Source organism: Mus musculus, chromosome 10 (assembly GCF_000001635.26).
Source record: "Mus musculus strain C57BL/6J chromosome 10, GRCm38.p6 C57BL/6J".
Taxonomy (NCBI): domain Eukaryota; kingdom Metazoa; phylum Chordata; class Mammalia; order Rodentia; family Muridae; genus Mus; species Mus musculus.
In genome coordinates, this window is record NC_000076.6 from 4,522,939 (window position 1) to 4,536,160 (window position 13,222).

Here is a 13,222-nt window from a genome sequence, read left to right on the forward strand (position 1 = left end):
CATTATTGAATTAATAATAACTATTGCCTTTCAAAAGCTAAAGCAAGCTGGTGCAGCCAGTTGGGGAAAGTGCTGGGGCTCTACTCCTAGGTGGGGACATTCTGATTAGGCAGTGACTGGGTGTTCCAGAGAGGCTCCAGGACAGAGGAGGGCCAATGAATGGCCTTCTTCCTCATACCTTCATTACCTACAGCCATGTCACGGTCTGACAGTGATCCATAGTAATGATAATTTCTAATTATTTCCAGTTCTCTGCACGAACAGGGAACTTACCGATAGCTTTCCTCCTCCCCTCCCCCTTCCCTCCCATGCCCCATAAAAGCAAAGACTGACACTATCATCAGCATCTTGTCATGCATAGCCCATGCTGCTGCAGCCTAACGCCACAGGCTTGGCTGGGGATCCAACAGAGTGAGAACCTGTGAGTCTAGCATGTGCAAGGCCCTAGGCTCAATTCTCAGTAGTGCCAAAATATGAGAAAATAAAAATTAAAAAAACAAACAAACCCAGAGTGGGTGGCTTAAGCAAGAGTAAAAGGGAAGTGTGAAGTCAGGTGCTGGCATGGCTGAGGTCCTTTTCCTGGCTTATAAATATACCTCATGGCAGAGAGAGAGAAAAGAGGAGGGGAAGGGGATGGGACAAAGTGGAGAGAGAGAGAGAGAGAGAGAGAGAGAGAGAGAGAGAGAGAGAGAGAGAGAGAACCAGCACACAGTGGGAGGGAGGAAGAGGGATAGGTGGATAATGGATGATAGATGATAGATATAGCTTGGCTGATAAATACTGGTTGATTGTATTCGCTATGTGGCTCCAGGTTGACATGAGATGCACAGCAGTCCTCCTGCGTCAGCTTTCCAAAGGCTGGGATTATAGGCACGTGCCACTGTACAGCCTTGGTCTCTTTAGTATATATTTCTGTGGTTACCTGAGATATCTGTGAGTTAACAATTATGAGGTCATTCCTTGTGGTGCTGGGGATTGAACCTGGGGTCTCTTGCATGTTAGGCAAGAGGTCTACCATGAAGCTGTATTCTTCCCGTTGTTCCTCGGCATGTTAGCATTCACCGAATCTTGCCTGGATTAGCTACCCCCTCAGAAGAGGCAAAGTGACTATATGCTTAGACTCCTACCTATATCAGCTTCTCTCTCTCTCTCTCTCTCTCTCTCTCTCTCTCTCCTACTCTTTCTTTCTATTTCTCCCTTTCTCTCCATCCCTCTCTTGATTGCTACCTTGTTTTTCTTAAAGGATCCACAATCCAGAATAAATCTATGGATACATGAGTGATCAGCTGCTATAACTCTATTAAAAGCAGTTTCTTTTTCATTCTTACTCATCCATTTTCATTGTTTTGCTGTCTAACAATCCATTTCTTCTTGGTGCTCTAAATTCTTTGAGCTTTTTGCATCTGCAGCTTCTTTGAGAGGGCCTATGACCTCCCTGCTCTGCAACACTGTAATATTTCCTTGATTTCAGGACAGAGGCACTATTCCAGACTCAGTTGCAGCTTTTCAGGTTGTCAGTTCAAATCACTCAATTCCCTAGAGAGTTTAGGTTCTACTTGTCAAGGGGTGGTGCTTAGGGACCATGCTTTAGCCTGGAGCTGTGCTCACTTCTTGTACCCTTACCATTATACCTGTGATGGTGCCAACTGCTCAGTGAGGTTGTGGGATTGATTCTAGCCCATCCAGTTATCATGTTGCAAGGCCAGGACCTGAACCCACATCACCACATGGCTGTGCCTCTTATCAATCCTCTCCTGTGTATGAAGCTCATAGCATCATAGGACGGTGTTGGCAAGGATTATTTATCAGTGGAAGAACAATTATAAACAGCTGTGCCATATCCTTAGCGAGTATTAACTTTCGAAAAGTATCTTTGGACATTAGTAGGATATTACTGAGAAACCATGTCGTAATATGACATGAAACAGGAAAAAAAAAAACACCAAATTTCTTTTCTTATGTAAGTGTCTTTGCTTGGGAGTGACTCTGGAAACTTATCCACTTTGGCTCCAGGTTCCTGCCAACAACAAAAAATTGTAAAATAAAAATTTGGGCAATAAAAGCCTGAGGTCTTTACAAAATGCTCATTCATAGAACTATTTATTACTCTGATGATTTACTATCAAAAAAATACTGTCAAGTGTTTTTTCTGACATGTTGATGGCCTCAGAAAGAACCCTCAGACTGCTTGCCAAAGCTCTACTTTTGAGGTAGGAAACTTTATTTTTATTAAAGTCCAGATGTATGTAAGAGGCAGAAGTAGTCACACAGCTGAGGTGCCTATGTCTGCAAAATTTGGCTTTATTGCTTTGCTTAAATTTAAGGGCCAAGTCAAGAATTCTATCTCAGAATTCAAGAGGCAGAGTCAGGAGGATCTCTGAATTACAGTTCGGCCTGGTCTACACAGTGAAATCCAGACCAGCCAGGCTCCACTGTAAGACCCTCTCTCAGAGAAAAATCCAGGTGTTTTATTACATGTGGTAAATTTATTTGGAACTCTTTAGCAGTTGTTTTGCTTGGGTACTGGGAACTGAAGTGAAGTTCTTCTCAGGGGTGCTCTGGGCATGGTCTGGCCACTCAGCCCCTGTGGTACTGGGCAGGGTGAAGTGAAGGTCTTAGGCCTGATAAGCACATGTACAGCTAGAGCACAAATATTACAGTGCTTTTTTTTTTTTTTTAGTATTTTATTTATTGATTTTTTATATATGGTGAGTACACTGTAGCTGTCTTTAGACACACCAGAAGAGGGCATTGGATCCTGTTACAGATGGTTGTGAGCCACCATGTGGTTGCTGGGAATTGAACTCAGGACCTCTGGAAGAGCAGTCAGTGCTCTTTTTTTTTCTTTGTTTTAAAGATTTATTTATTTATTAAAAGATTTATTTAATATCACACATACGTACACTGTAGCTGTCTTTGAATACACCAGAAGAGGGCACCAGATCTCATTATGGGTGGTTGTGAGCCACCACGTGGTTGCTGGGATTTGAACTCAGGACCTCTGGAAGAGCAGTCAGTGCTCTTAACCACTGAGCCATCTCTCCAGCCCTATTTATTTATTTTTATATTTAATTTTTTTAGCTTTTTAAAATTAGGTATTTTCTTCATTTACATTTCCAATGCTATTCCAAAAGTCCCCCATACCCTCCCTCCCACTCCCCTACCCACCCACTCCCATTTCTTGCCCTGGCGTTCCCCTGTCCAGTCAGTGCTCTTAACCATCTCTCCAGCCTTGCAGTGTGTTTTAAAAATCTATCAAAGCTTGACACCTTTTATCTTTGTTATCTTAAAAAAAAATCCAACTTTATTAAAAGTAGTCACTTTGCCCACATAAGCTACACATAGCTTTCCTAGAGTCTGGAAGTTAAAGTCAGAAATTAAATACACACATTGGACTTTCAACAGCCTCTTTTCTTTAACACTGTTGATATTTTCTTGATTAGAATGAGTGCTAGGGCATGTGTCATACCTGGTATATTTTATTATTCCAATTTACTGATTATTTTTTGGCAGTGCTGGATATTGACCCCAGGGGCTGTGTACACTAGGTGTCGCGTCCGCTCTCGACCAGCAAGAAGAACATGACCACCAGTCCTTCTAACAGCAGTTTATTCAGCAAACTTCAGTCTTCGTCTCTCTCGCTTCATCTTTTTCCTCATCTATCTCCCCCCCCCCCCCAACCCCGGGCCTCTCACTCTTATATACTCTCAGCCCTCATCCACTCACGGCAGGCCACGGCACCTCACCAGGCACGCAGCTTCAGCTAATCAGGGCAGCAGGGGCATGTCTCCACCAAAATGGATTCGCCAGTATCCTGGTACACCTGCGCAGCTCTCACGATGGTCGTGGCTTATTTTCAGGTGTATGAGGAAGTCAGGTGCAAGTCATAAGACTTAGCTGCAGTCCCGGGCGCCTTCTTGGGACTGCTGCCACACCCACTCCTCACAACTAGGCAAGCGCTTTAAAGACTTATCTTCTAAAATTTCCCTTCTACCTGGTGTCTAGCCCTTTCTTGAGCTGTTCCCACAGTTCTAATTGGAACAATTTCCTATCAAAGGAAAATGAGACCAGTATTTCTACAGTTTATGCACTCATCCTGGTAGTGTCTTTCTTCATAAGTAAACAGAAATAGCTTTTCTTCTTCCTCTCCTCTCCTCTCCTCTCCTCTCCTCTCCTCTCCTCTCCTCTCCTCTCCTCTCCTCTCCTCTCCTCTCCTCTCCTCTCCTCTCCTCTCCTCTCCTCTCCTCTCCTCTCCTCTCCTCTCCTCTCCTCCCCTCCCCTCCCCTCCCCTCCCCTCCCCTCCCCTCCCCTCCCCTCCCCTCCCCTCCCCTCCCCTCCCCTCCCCTCCCCTCCCCTCCCCTCCCCTCCCCTCCCCTCCCCTCCCCTCCCCCCCATCTTTCCTTTCCTTTCTTGTTTCTTCAGAGTTCTGAAAATTGAACCCAAGGCCTCATTCATTCAAGTCACATGGCCCTCAGACATACTTTCTTAGAAAAAAAAAATTCTTGGAGACCAGGTCTTGCTAAATTGCCCAGGCTAGACATGAATGCATTTAGTAGCCCAGGCAAATCTTGACCCTTCTCAGCTCCCTAAGTAGCTAGTATTTCAGGCCTGTGCCTCTGGTCCCCCTCCTTTTACTTAGAGTTTTAACATGTTACCTATATTAAGATATTGGCATTGTCAAGTTTTACATTCTGCTTTTTTTTCAATGTCTTTCTTTCTTTCTTTCTTTCTTTCTTTCTTTCTTTCTTTCTTTCTTTCTATTAGGTATTTTCTTCATTTACATTTCCAATGCTATCCCAAAAGTCCCCCATACCCTCCCCCCCTGCTCCCCCTCCCCCCCACTTCTTGGCCCTGGCGTTCCCCTGTACTGAGGCATATAAAGTTTGTAAGACCAAGGGGCCTCTCTTCCCACTGATGGCTGACTAGGCCATCCTCTGCTACATATGCAGCTAGAGACACGAGCTCTGGGGGCACTGGTTAGTTCATATTGTTGTTCCACCTATAGGGTACATTCTGCTTTTTTAAAATTAAATTTTATTAGATGGTTTATCTTTAGGGTCATTCTAAAAATTTACAATCAGAATAGCATTTAAAGATTACATGTTGCATTTTTTATTGTTTATTATAAGTCTAATCTTAGACGTGATAGAATCCATCACAGTCTGCTGTAAAGGTCCAGTGGGAACTGTCTCTGGCCCTCCAGGCACAGAACAACCAGCTCAGGGCAGTGTTTACAGCTCCATAGTGCAGCCCAGGAACACAGTGGCTTCTGGGGCAGAGGAAGCCACGGTCATCCAGTACTGAGTTTGCTAATAATGCGACTCTTTCAAACGCCAGCTACATCTGTCCTTTTTAACATACACAATGGCACTGGGACAGCTCTGTTGGGGGAAAGGTCAGCTCTTCTGAAGCAAAATGTCGCCCTGCAGTTTCCCCATCATTGAGCATCTGTTAGAGTAGAACAAAGCAACTCCTCCTCGTCTACACGGCAGCCCTTGGAGCAGGAGGCTCTTGCAGGGTGAAGGCTCCAGTTAAAGAAAATCCCCCTAAAACACAACCCCAAAACGTCTACCATTCTTTCTATGCATGCACCCTAGGATGCTATCTACCGGGCTGTGGGTGTAGGGTCATGACTTTTTATTGACTTTGAGCTAACTCCTGACCTCTATAAATAGAAAATGCCTCTATAAATAGAAAAAATATAAATTAGTAGAAAAATTAGCTAGCAGTGCGGAAAGCACAAACCCAAATTTCAAGTGTTGAAAACCACAGCCATGAAATGAAAACTTCCTGTAAAGAGAACAGGTGTGGGAAAAAGAATTCTCCAAGCTGTATCCATCCTACTTTGAAAGTTTGTGCAAGGAGATTAATAAAGAAGATATTGACTATAGCCACAGGCTGGTTTTACAATGCCATCTAAACAAAAGTTAAAATTATACACCTTGATATTAAAAAATAAAACAATAAAAAAAAAAACCAACGTAGCTACAAGAACCTTGACAAGGGGCAGTGCGTGTGTCCACATTGAAGTTTGATTGTGATCACACACTAACTTCATGTTTGCTTGCTGAGGTTGCCTTGGCTGTACTGACGATGCTTACAGGAGACGTGTACTCAGACCTTAAGACATTTGCAGAGCTGTTTGTGGTGGCCTGCTCTTCTGTATCTAATATCTTCTATTATCCTATTGATAACCCTGAGTTATCACTTACTACGTTTCATCTGGGCTGCTCTTAGCTCCATTGGCCAGCTCTCAGGGGCCACATTTTTTTTTTTTTTTTCGAGACAAGGTTTCCCTGTGTAGTCCTGGCTGTCCTGGAACTCACTTTGTAGACCAGGCTGGCCTTGAACTCAGAAATCTGCCTACCTCTGCCTCCGAAGTGCTGGGATTAAAGGTGTGCGCCACCATGGCCCGGCCCAGGGCCACATTTTTATTGCTCACCTAACCCATGGCAGCAGCTTCTTCTCCTCCTGCCTTCTTCTTCCTTGTGGTCCTTCTCCAACCTCAAGCCCACAAAACCTAAACCCCACCTATGTTTTTTCTGCCCAGCTATTGGCTGTTGGCATTTTTATTTACCAATCAGAAATTACTTGGGGCCAAGGTGGACATGTGGACTCTCTCATCTCTGGGTCAACCATGTCTTGAGAGCATCTCTACTTTATAATTTAGCTTATAGTTGTATTTTTTTCTTTGTGATTTTCTTTTTTGGGGGACTAGAATTGTGGTTTTAAAAGATATTTGCATGTTACATTTTATTAGGTATTATATCAAAAACGTATACTCAAATTGTCCTTATTTGCCTGAGTGTGCCCGCCTGGTGCAGGGAATTGCAGGGTTTATTTATTAATCTTAACTGCAGTAGGTGGAATTAAAAGCTGACTTTTTAAATTTATAAAGTGAGTTTAGAATTGGAATAGGCTTCAGCCAGAAGTTTTGACCTTGACAGGAACTAACTGTTGCATTTTTACGAGGTAATTTGATCTTGGGCATATGTGAATCCATATTGTAGTTAGCAAGTTCATGATAGGAATTATGATTCATGATAGGAATCAACTATTTGTGCATGTCATGTGTGACTGTATGTGTATGTGTGTATGTGTGTGTGTGTATATGTGTGTGTGTGTGTGGGGTGTGTGTGTGTGTATGTGTGGTGTGTGTGTGTGTATGTGTGTGTGTGTGGTTGATGAAGAATCTTTTCCTCTACTGCTCATTACCTTAATTCCCTCCCTCCCTCCCTCCCTCCCTCCCTCCCTCCCTCCCTCCCTCCCTCCCTCCCTTCCTCCCTCCTTCCCTCCAGCTCACTGGTTAGGCCAGATTGGCTGCCTCACTAGCTCTAGGGATCTGTCTTTCTCTCCTGCCCCCCACCCAGAAGATCTCTTGGCTTTTAAAATCTGGGGTCTTTGGATTTAAACTTAGGTTGTTATGCATTTGAAACTGGCACTTTATCTAAAAGTACACAAACCAATGAGGGGTTTTTTTGTGTTTGTTTTTGTTGTTTTTTGTTTTTGTTTTTGTTTTTTGGCTTCAGATCGATTTTGGCCTTTCATTGATCACTTTCTGTTATTTAGACCATTTTTGTTAAATGTAATAGTGAAGTCATTACTATTCATTTGCTGATTTAGTAGGGCTGAACCTAAATATCTGTTTATTGTTTTATTATTATTAATTACTATTATTTTGATATTTTTGAGACAGGGTCTATGTGTGTATAGAACTGCCCTAGAACTTACTACGGCAGGCCAGGCTGGCCTTGAACTCACAGAGATCCACCTGTCTCTGCCTCTCAAATGCTGGAATTAAAGGCATCTAGTATCACACCCGGCAAGATCTGCTCTTTATTACAAAATGTTTTCAGCATTACTGTCTGCATAGGGCCTGCCCTTATTTGCAGATGTGTCCTCAGTGAAGGTCACCTCTGAGTTTTCTGGGAAAGAAGCTGTTTCTCCTCCTGTGTCAGTGTGATCTGATAGCAGTCACCGGGTCCCGGCTCTCCATGCTCCCGTCACTGTATGTCTCACGATTCAGTGTATCCTTGGGGTAGCCATGCAACAAGACTCCGTTCCGGTGGCTTGCTCCTGGGGGCTGTACAGGTAATTGTGTGTGCAGTCCTGAGGACATCTACTCCCAGTACAACAATGCCTCTGAGTCCCAGAATAATTAACCAGGGCGCTGGGGAGTGGCTGTCCCCAAGGTCTGCTGCTGGCTCTGGATCCTAGATTTCATAGAGAAACAGCTCATAATTTGCCAGGCAGGACATTTTCAGGAAAAAAAAATCCAGCCAAACTATGTAATTAGACATTATCATGGGTGCTTCTATTTAAAAAGAGGTAGTGCTTTGTTGTAGACCCATGGTCCTCACCCTTCCTAACACTGCAATCCTTTAATACAATTCCTCATGTTGTAGTGACCCCCAACCATAACGTCATTTTCTTTATTACTTTGTAACTGTAATCTTGCTACTTTTATGTATCATAATGGAAATATCTGACATGCGACCCCTGTGAAAGGGCCATTCAATCGGAGAAGGAGTCACAACTCACACATTGTGAACTGCTGTTCTAGGGATTAGCTTAAGTTGGTAGTCTGATAGTAGGGTAGAAACCTTCTTCAAAGCTGAAATATTTTAATTATGTTTGCTGTTCTTTTGGTATTAGGTGACATTTGACTAATTTACTTAAAATTGTGAGCATGTCCACCATATGCTAGCATCTGATAGACTTAAATTATTTTTTATTTGTTTATTATTTTTATTTGTTATTTTGTGTGTGTGTGTTGCTAGCATGCTACATGTATGTTTGGAGGTTGAAGGATAACTTATGGGGGAGTTGCTCCTCTCCTTTTGCCATATGGGCCTTGGGGATCGAACCCAGGTCTTTGGGCTTGGTGGCAATCACCTTTAACCACTGAGTAATCTGGCTTTGATAGATTTTTTTTTTTAAATGTATCATAAAGGCCTTTTGTGTAAAGCTGCTTTCAAATATCAATAATGACAATGAGAGACTCCTGCTTTTGCACAAGGGGCTTCTTTCCGTATACAGGCTAATATGTAACGTTTTATACAGCCTAGGGATTCTGAATTCATTAGGGTTAACACATACAGGCTAATATGTAACGTTTTACATGGCCTAGGACCTCTGAACTCATTAGTGTTAACATATACAGGCTAATATGTAACGTTTTATATGGCCTAGGACCTCTGAACTCATTAGGGTTAACAAATACCCCTGTGTCACTCAATGTAGGGCATTGGTTTTCTAAGTAAAAACACGAGTCCAGTTGCTTATCACCAACACTGATCCTGGTTACTAAAACTGAGCAAGCAGGCAGATACTACACTCCTCTCTGAGGGGAAATCTGTAAATGCTAAAGATATGGTGTCTCCGATAAAGGACTCTTGGCTGTACCTTAAGGCCTGTGATTTAATTAGCAGCAGCAGTGAGTTTTATTGAAAAGGAGAAAGCCAAAACTCTAAAAAGAGAAGCATTTCACAAAATAATCTCTGTGATGAGCTGTTATCCTGCACAGGGCAGGCTTTCCTGACTCCTTGCCTTTGGGTGGCGTTCTTTGCAACTGATGACTGAGACGTCCTTGCTCTTCATTTTTATTTATTTGTTTTAGAATTGCCAAAGAGAGGGAAGATGTCGTATTTTCTCTATGAAGTAGGACATCGTAGCGTTTCAGTTCACCTCTTTCCCGCCTTCTCACTGTTGGTGGAGGTAAACACCTTTAAAGACCATTTCTAATATAAACAAACAGTATTTTAACTAACAGCCAGAACTATTACTGGCCCCCTTGGGCGAGTCTCTGCTCAAGGATATTGTCTCTTTTTAGTGCCCATTGCCCCTAACACTCTATTTTAAATAAAAAGCACCTCCCCCCCTCCCCAATCCTTTCGTTAACTAAGCAGCAGGACTTTATCATGAGCCAGGGTAACTAGCTGGTTGATCTTAGTTGTGAGTTCTGGCACTGACTGGGTGTGCCCTTCAGTTGACTTCCTCACCACACAGAGCCTTCAACCTCCCTTCTTCTGGCTCTGTCAGGTTTCATTGTCTCTTTCTGAGACGAACGTTAGTCAGTAAACTGGAGCAGGTCTCCTCTGTGGAGTGACACCACACATAGCCAGCCTACGTTTGTTTGTCTGTCTGTCTGTCTGAAACAGGGTTTCTCTGTGTAGCCCCGCCTGTCCTGGAATTCACTCAGTAGACCAGGCTGGCTGTGAACTCAGAGATCCATCTGATTTTGTTTCCTGAGTGCTGGGACTAAAGGTATGTACCATCAGTGTCCTGGTGTGTGTGTGTGTGTGTGTGTGTGTGTGTGTGTGTGTGTGTGTGTGTGTGTGTGTTTCCAGTCTAGTTTTTAAAAATGGGATTAAAATAGCAACTCTATTCAAGTCACATTTTTCTTTTTGAGACACTGTCCTATGCAGTCCAGGCTAGGCTCACACTTGCTGTGTAGCAGAAGATGGCCTTGAGCTTCCAATGTCCTGCACTCACTTCCTGAGTGGTGGGTTTGCACTTGAGCACTATGGCACCTGCTTTTCTGTGGTGTTGGGGCTAAAACCCAGGGCTCTGTGCATGCTGGCCAAGCAGGTTTTTGGTTAAATACAAGGATTTATCTATTTATTTATTTATTTATTTATTTATTTATTTATTTATTTATTTTCATGTGTGTGAGTGTTTAGCTTACATGTATGAATGTAAACTACACGCATGCCTGGTGCCTGCGGAGGTCAGAAGCCGGTGTCAGATCAGATACCCTGGAACTGGAGTTTCATATGGTAAGGTGCTGGGACTCAAACTTGGGTCCTCTAGACGGGCAGCTAGTTCTCTTAACTACCGGGCTGTCTCTCCAGCCCAAACAACTTTCTTTAATAACTTTATGCATCAATGGAGGACTCTTAGAGCTAAAAAATGTAATGCACATCTAACCCTCTCCTCTTCGAGTCACTGGTAAGCAGCCAAGGGAATACTTTTCCGAATGCAGACATACCTGCTACTGTTTTCATTCGGTAACTTTCAGGACTTGCTCAGTGCTGTGGAGGGGAGAACAGCTCTAGAAAGGGAAGTGAAGCTCTACCAAGAACGGCTGCTTGCATCTCAGCGAGCCTGGGATGCCTCGAAGCAGGAGCTGACCCAGCTGAGGAAACGCTGCCAGGAGCTGGATGTGAGCTTGAAGGCCAGCAGGGAGGCCACCACAGCCTCGCAGAGCCGGAACTCCTGCTTCAGGGAGAAACTCACAGCTCTTCTTTGCAGCAGATTCGACACAGCTGAATCCACAGAGGATGCCATATTGGAGAGGATTCGAGAGCTAGGCATTGAGGAGGAGAGCCAGAGAAGGGTGAGTAGGCCATGGCCTTTTGCAAACGCTCTCAGCCGTCGCTCAGCATATTCAGCAGCCATTGGAATTAGTTAACATATAATGGAGCATGTTTGTTCCACTTCCAGCTGTACATAGGAAGGTGGGAGTCATTCTTGGAGTTGGCCATCATTCATGGACTTGGAGATGTCCAAGCTGAATCCTGTTTCTCCAAAGTATTTACGCATGGTGGCGTGAACTCCCCCAGGACTCTGAAACTTTCAATGACTTTCTTTCTCATTTTCTTTGTCTCTTCTCCCTCCTCTACATCCACGTGTCTGCGTGCTGTATGTGTGTATCTGCATGTGTCTGGGAGCATGTAGGGGCCTGGGCCTGTGCTGACTGGAGGTAACTACCCAACCCCAGAGCTTGGTGATGTGGTTAGCCTCACTAGTCAGCTTGCTCTGGAGAGTCTCTGTCTCTGCCTTTCAAGGCTAAAATTATAGGCAAGCCACCAGGCCCATAGATAGGTATTGCTGCTTAATGTCACTTCTGGAGTCCCACAGTGAGTACTATAAGCATGGGGTCATTTCCCTAGTCTCAATGAATTCTTTTGTCTTTTTTGCAATGTTGATGATAGGACCCAGATTTTGACACTTGGACGGAAGCTCTATCACTGAGCTACCCTTCTGAGTTTTAAAAGATTTTACTTTCTCATCTTATTAGCAAGTAGTGCAAACTTCATAGTCCCTGTTCAAAACTGCAAAATTCTTCAGATTCATCGTGTCATTTCTTTTTGGGGTGAGTGAATGATGTTTTTGAGGTAGAGTTTCATTATGTAGCCCAGGCTGGCTTCTGACTCACAGTAATCCCCCTGCTTTATAAGGCCTCATGAGAGCTAGAATTGCAGGCCTGTTCTACCACATACCCTACTATGCATTTGAATCTAGGGTATTCATGGGCTTATAAAATAAATATACAAAAAAGTCTCATATATGAACCACACACATTTCTCTATAAGGAGCTTAGACTGTACTCTACTGCCAAAACGGAAATGACTGTGCTAACACGGAACCCGTGAGCCACTCCTAATGGGGTGAATGGAGGCTATAAATTACCTAAGTTATTTATGATGCGGGTTTGCTGTCCTGAAGGGTCAGGCCAGGCCAAGTCTTGCTAGCAAATGTTATCAATATTTGCCTCACGAGGTTATTGCTTGTTAGAGGCATTCAGTGGAAGAGTTGTTGTCGGCCAATCAAAACAACAAATGTTAACTATTGCTGCCATGTCTTTCCCCCCATCCTCTGCACACTGTGCTGAGGCCCAGGAGAACCAGGGAGCAGATCTACTTAATAAACAATAACACGGACTATTTGGCTATAGAGCAGATCCATTATTAACAACTGTCATTGTCCAGAACACTCTACTTAGTGGAGTTGACATCAGCCCAGACTGTTACGGGTTGGTCAATGCCAGATTATGATGTGTATCCTAGGTAGTGAGTTTTGAAAGTAAATGGCATCATGTGTTGTCTTAGGATTTCATTGCTGTGAAGAGACACCATGACCAAGGCGACTCTTATAACGGACAACAGTTTAATTGGAGCTAGCTTACATTTTCAGAGGTGTAGACCATGATCATCACTGTGGGAAGGAAGCATGGCAGCTTCCCAGCAGAAACGGTGCTGGAGAAGCCGAGAGTTCTACATCTTGATTGGAAGGCAACCAGAAGGAGGCTCTCTCTCATACTGAGCAGAGCCTGAGCATAGGAAGAGACCGCAAAGCCCACACCCACAGTGACATACCTTGTTTAACATGGCCACACCCACTCCAGCAAGGCCACACCTCCTAATAGTACTATTCCCTATGTACCAAGCATTCAAACGCATCAATCTATGGGAACCATATCTATTCTAGCCACCGCACA

General features: G+C 43.7%; 1 protein-coding gene across 4 annotated transcripts in view; it reads left to right on the plus strand.

The window, feature by feature from the left end:
- Positions 1 to 13,222, plus strand: part of Ccdc170 (coiled-coil domain containing 170) — an 81,984-nt gene that overhangs the window by 40,424 nt on the left and 28,338 nt on the right. For 3 of the 4 annotated variants that reach the window (NM_001370992.1, NM_001370993.1, NM_001195672.2), the window contains exon 6: positions 11,021 to 11,338. In NM_001370992.1, the coding sequence (NP_001357921.1) occupies positions 11,021 to 11,338 (318 nt within the window). Of the gene's footprint in view, positions 1 to 10,656; positions 10,779 to 11,020; positions 11,339 to 13,222 lie in introns of those variants that run through there. The other variant, XM_017313751.1, reaches the window with a different exon arrangement.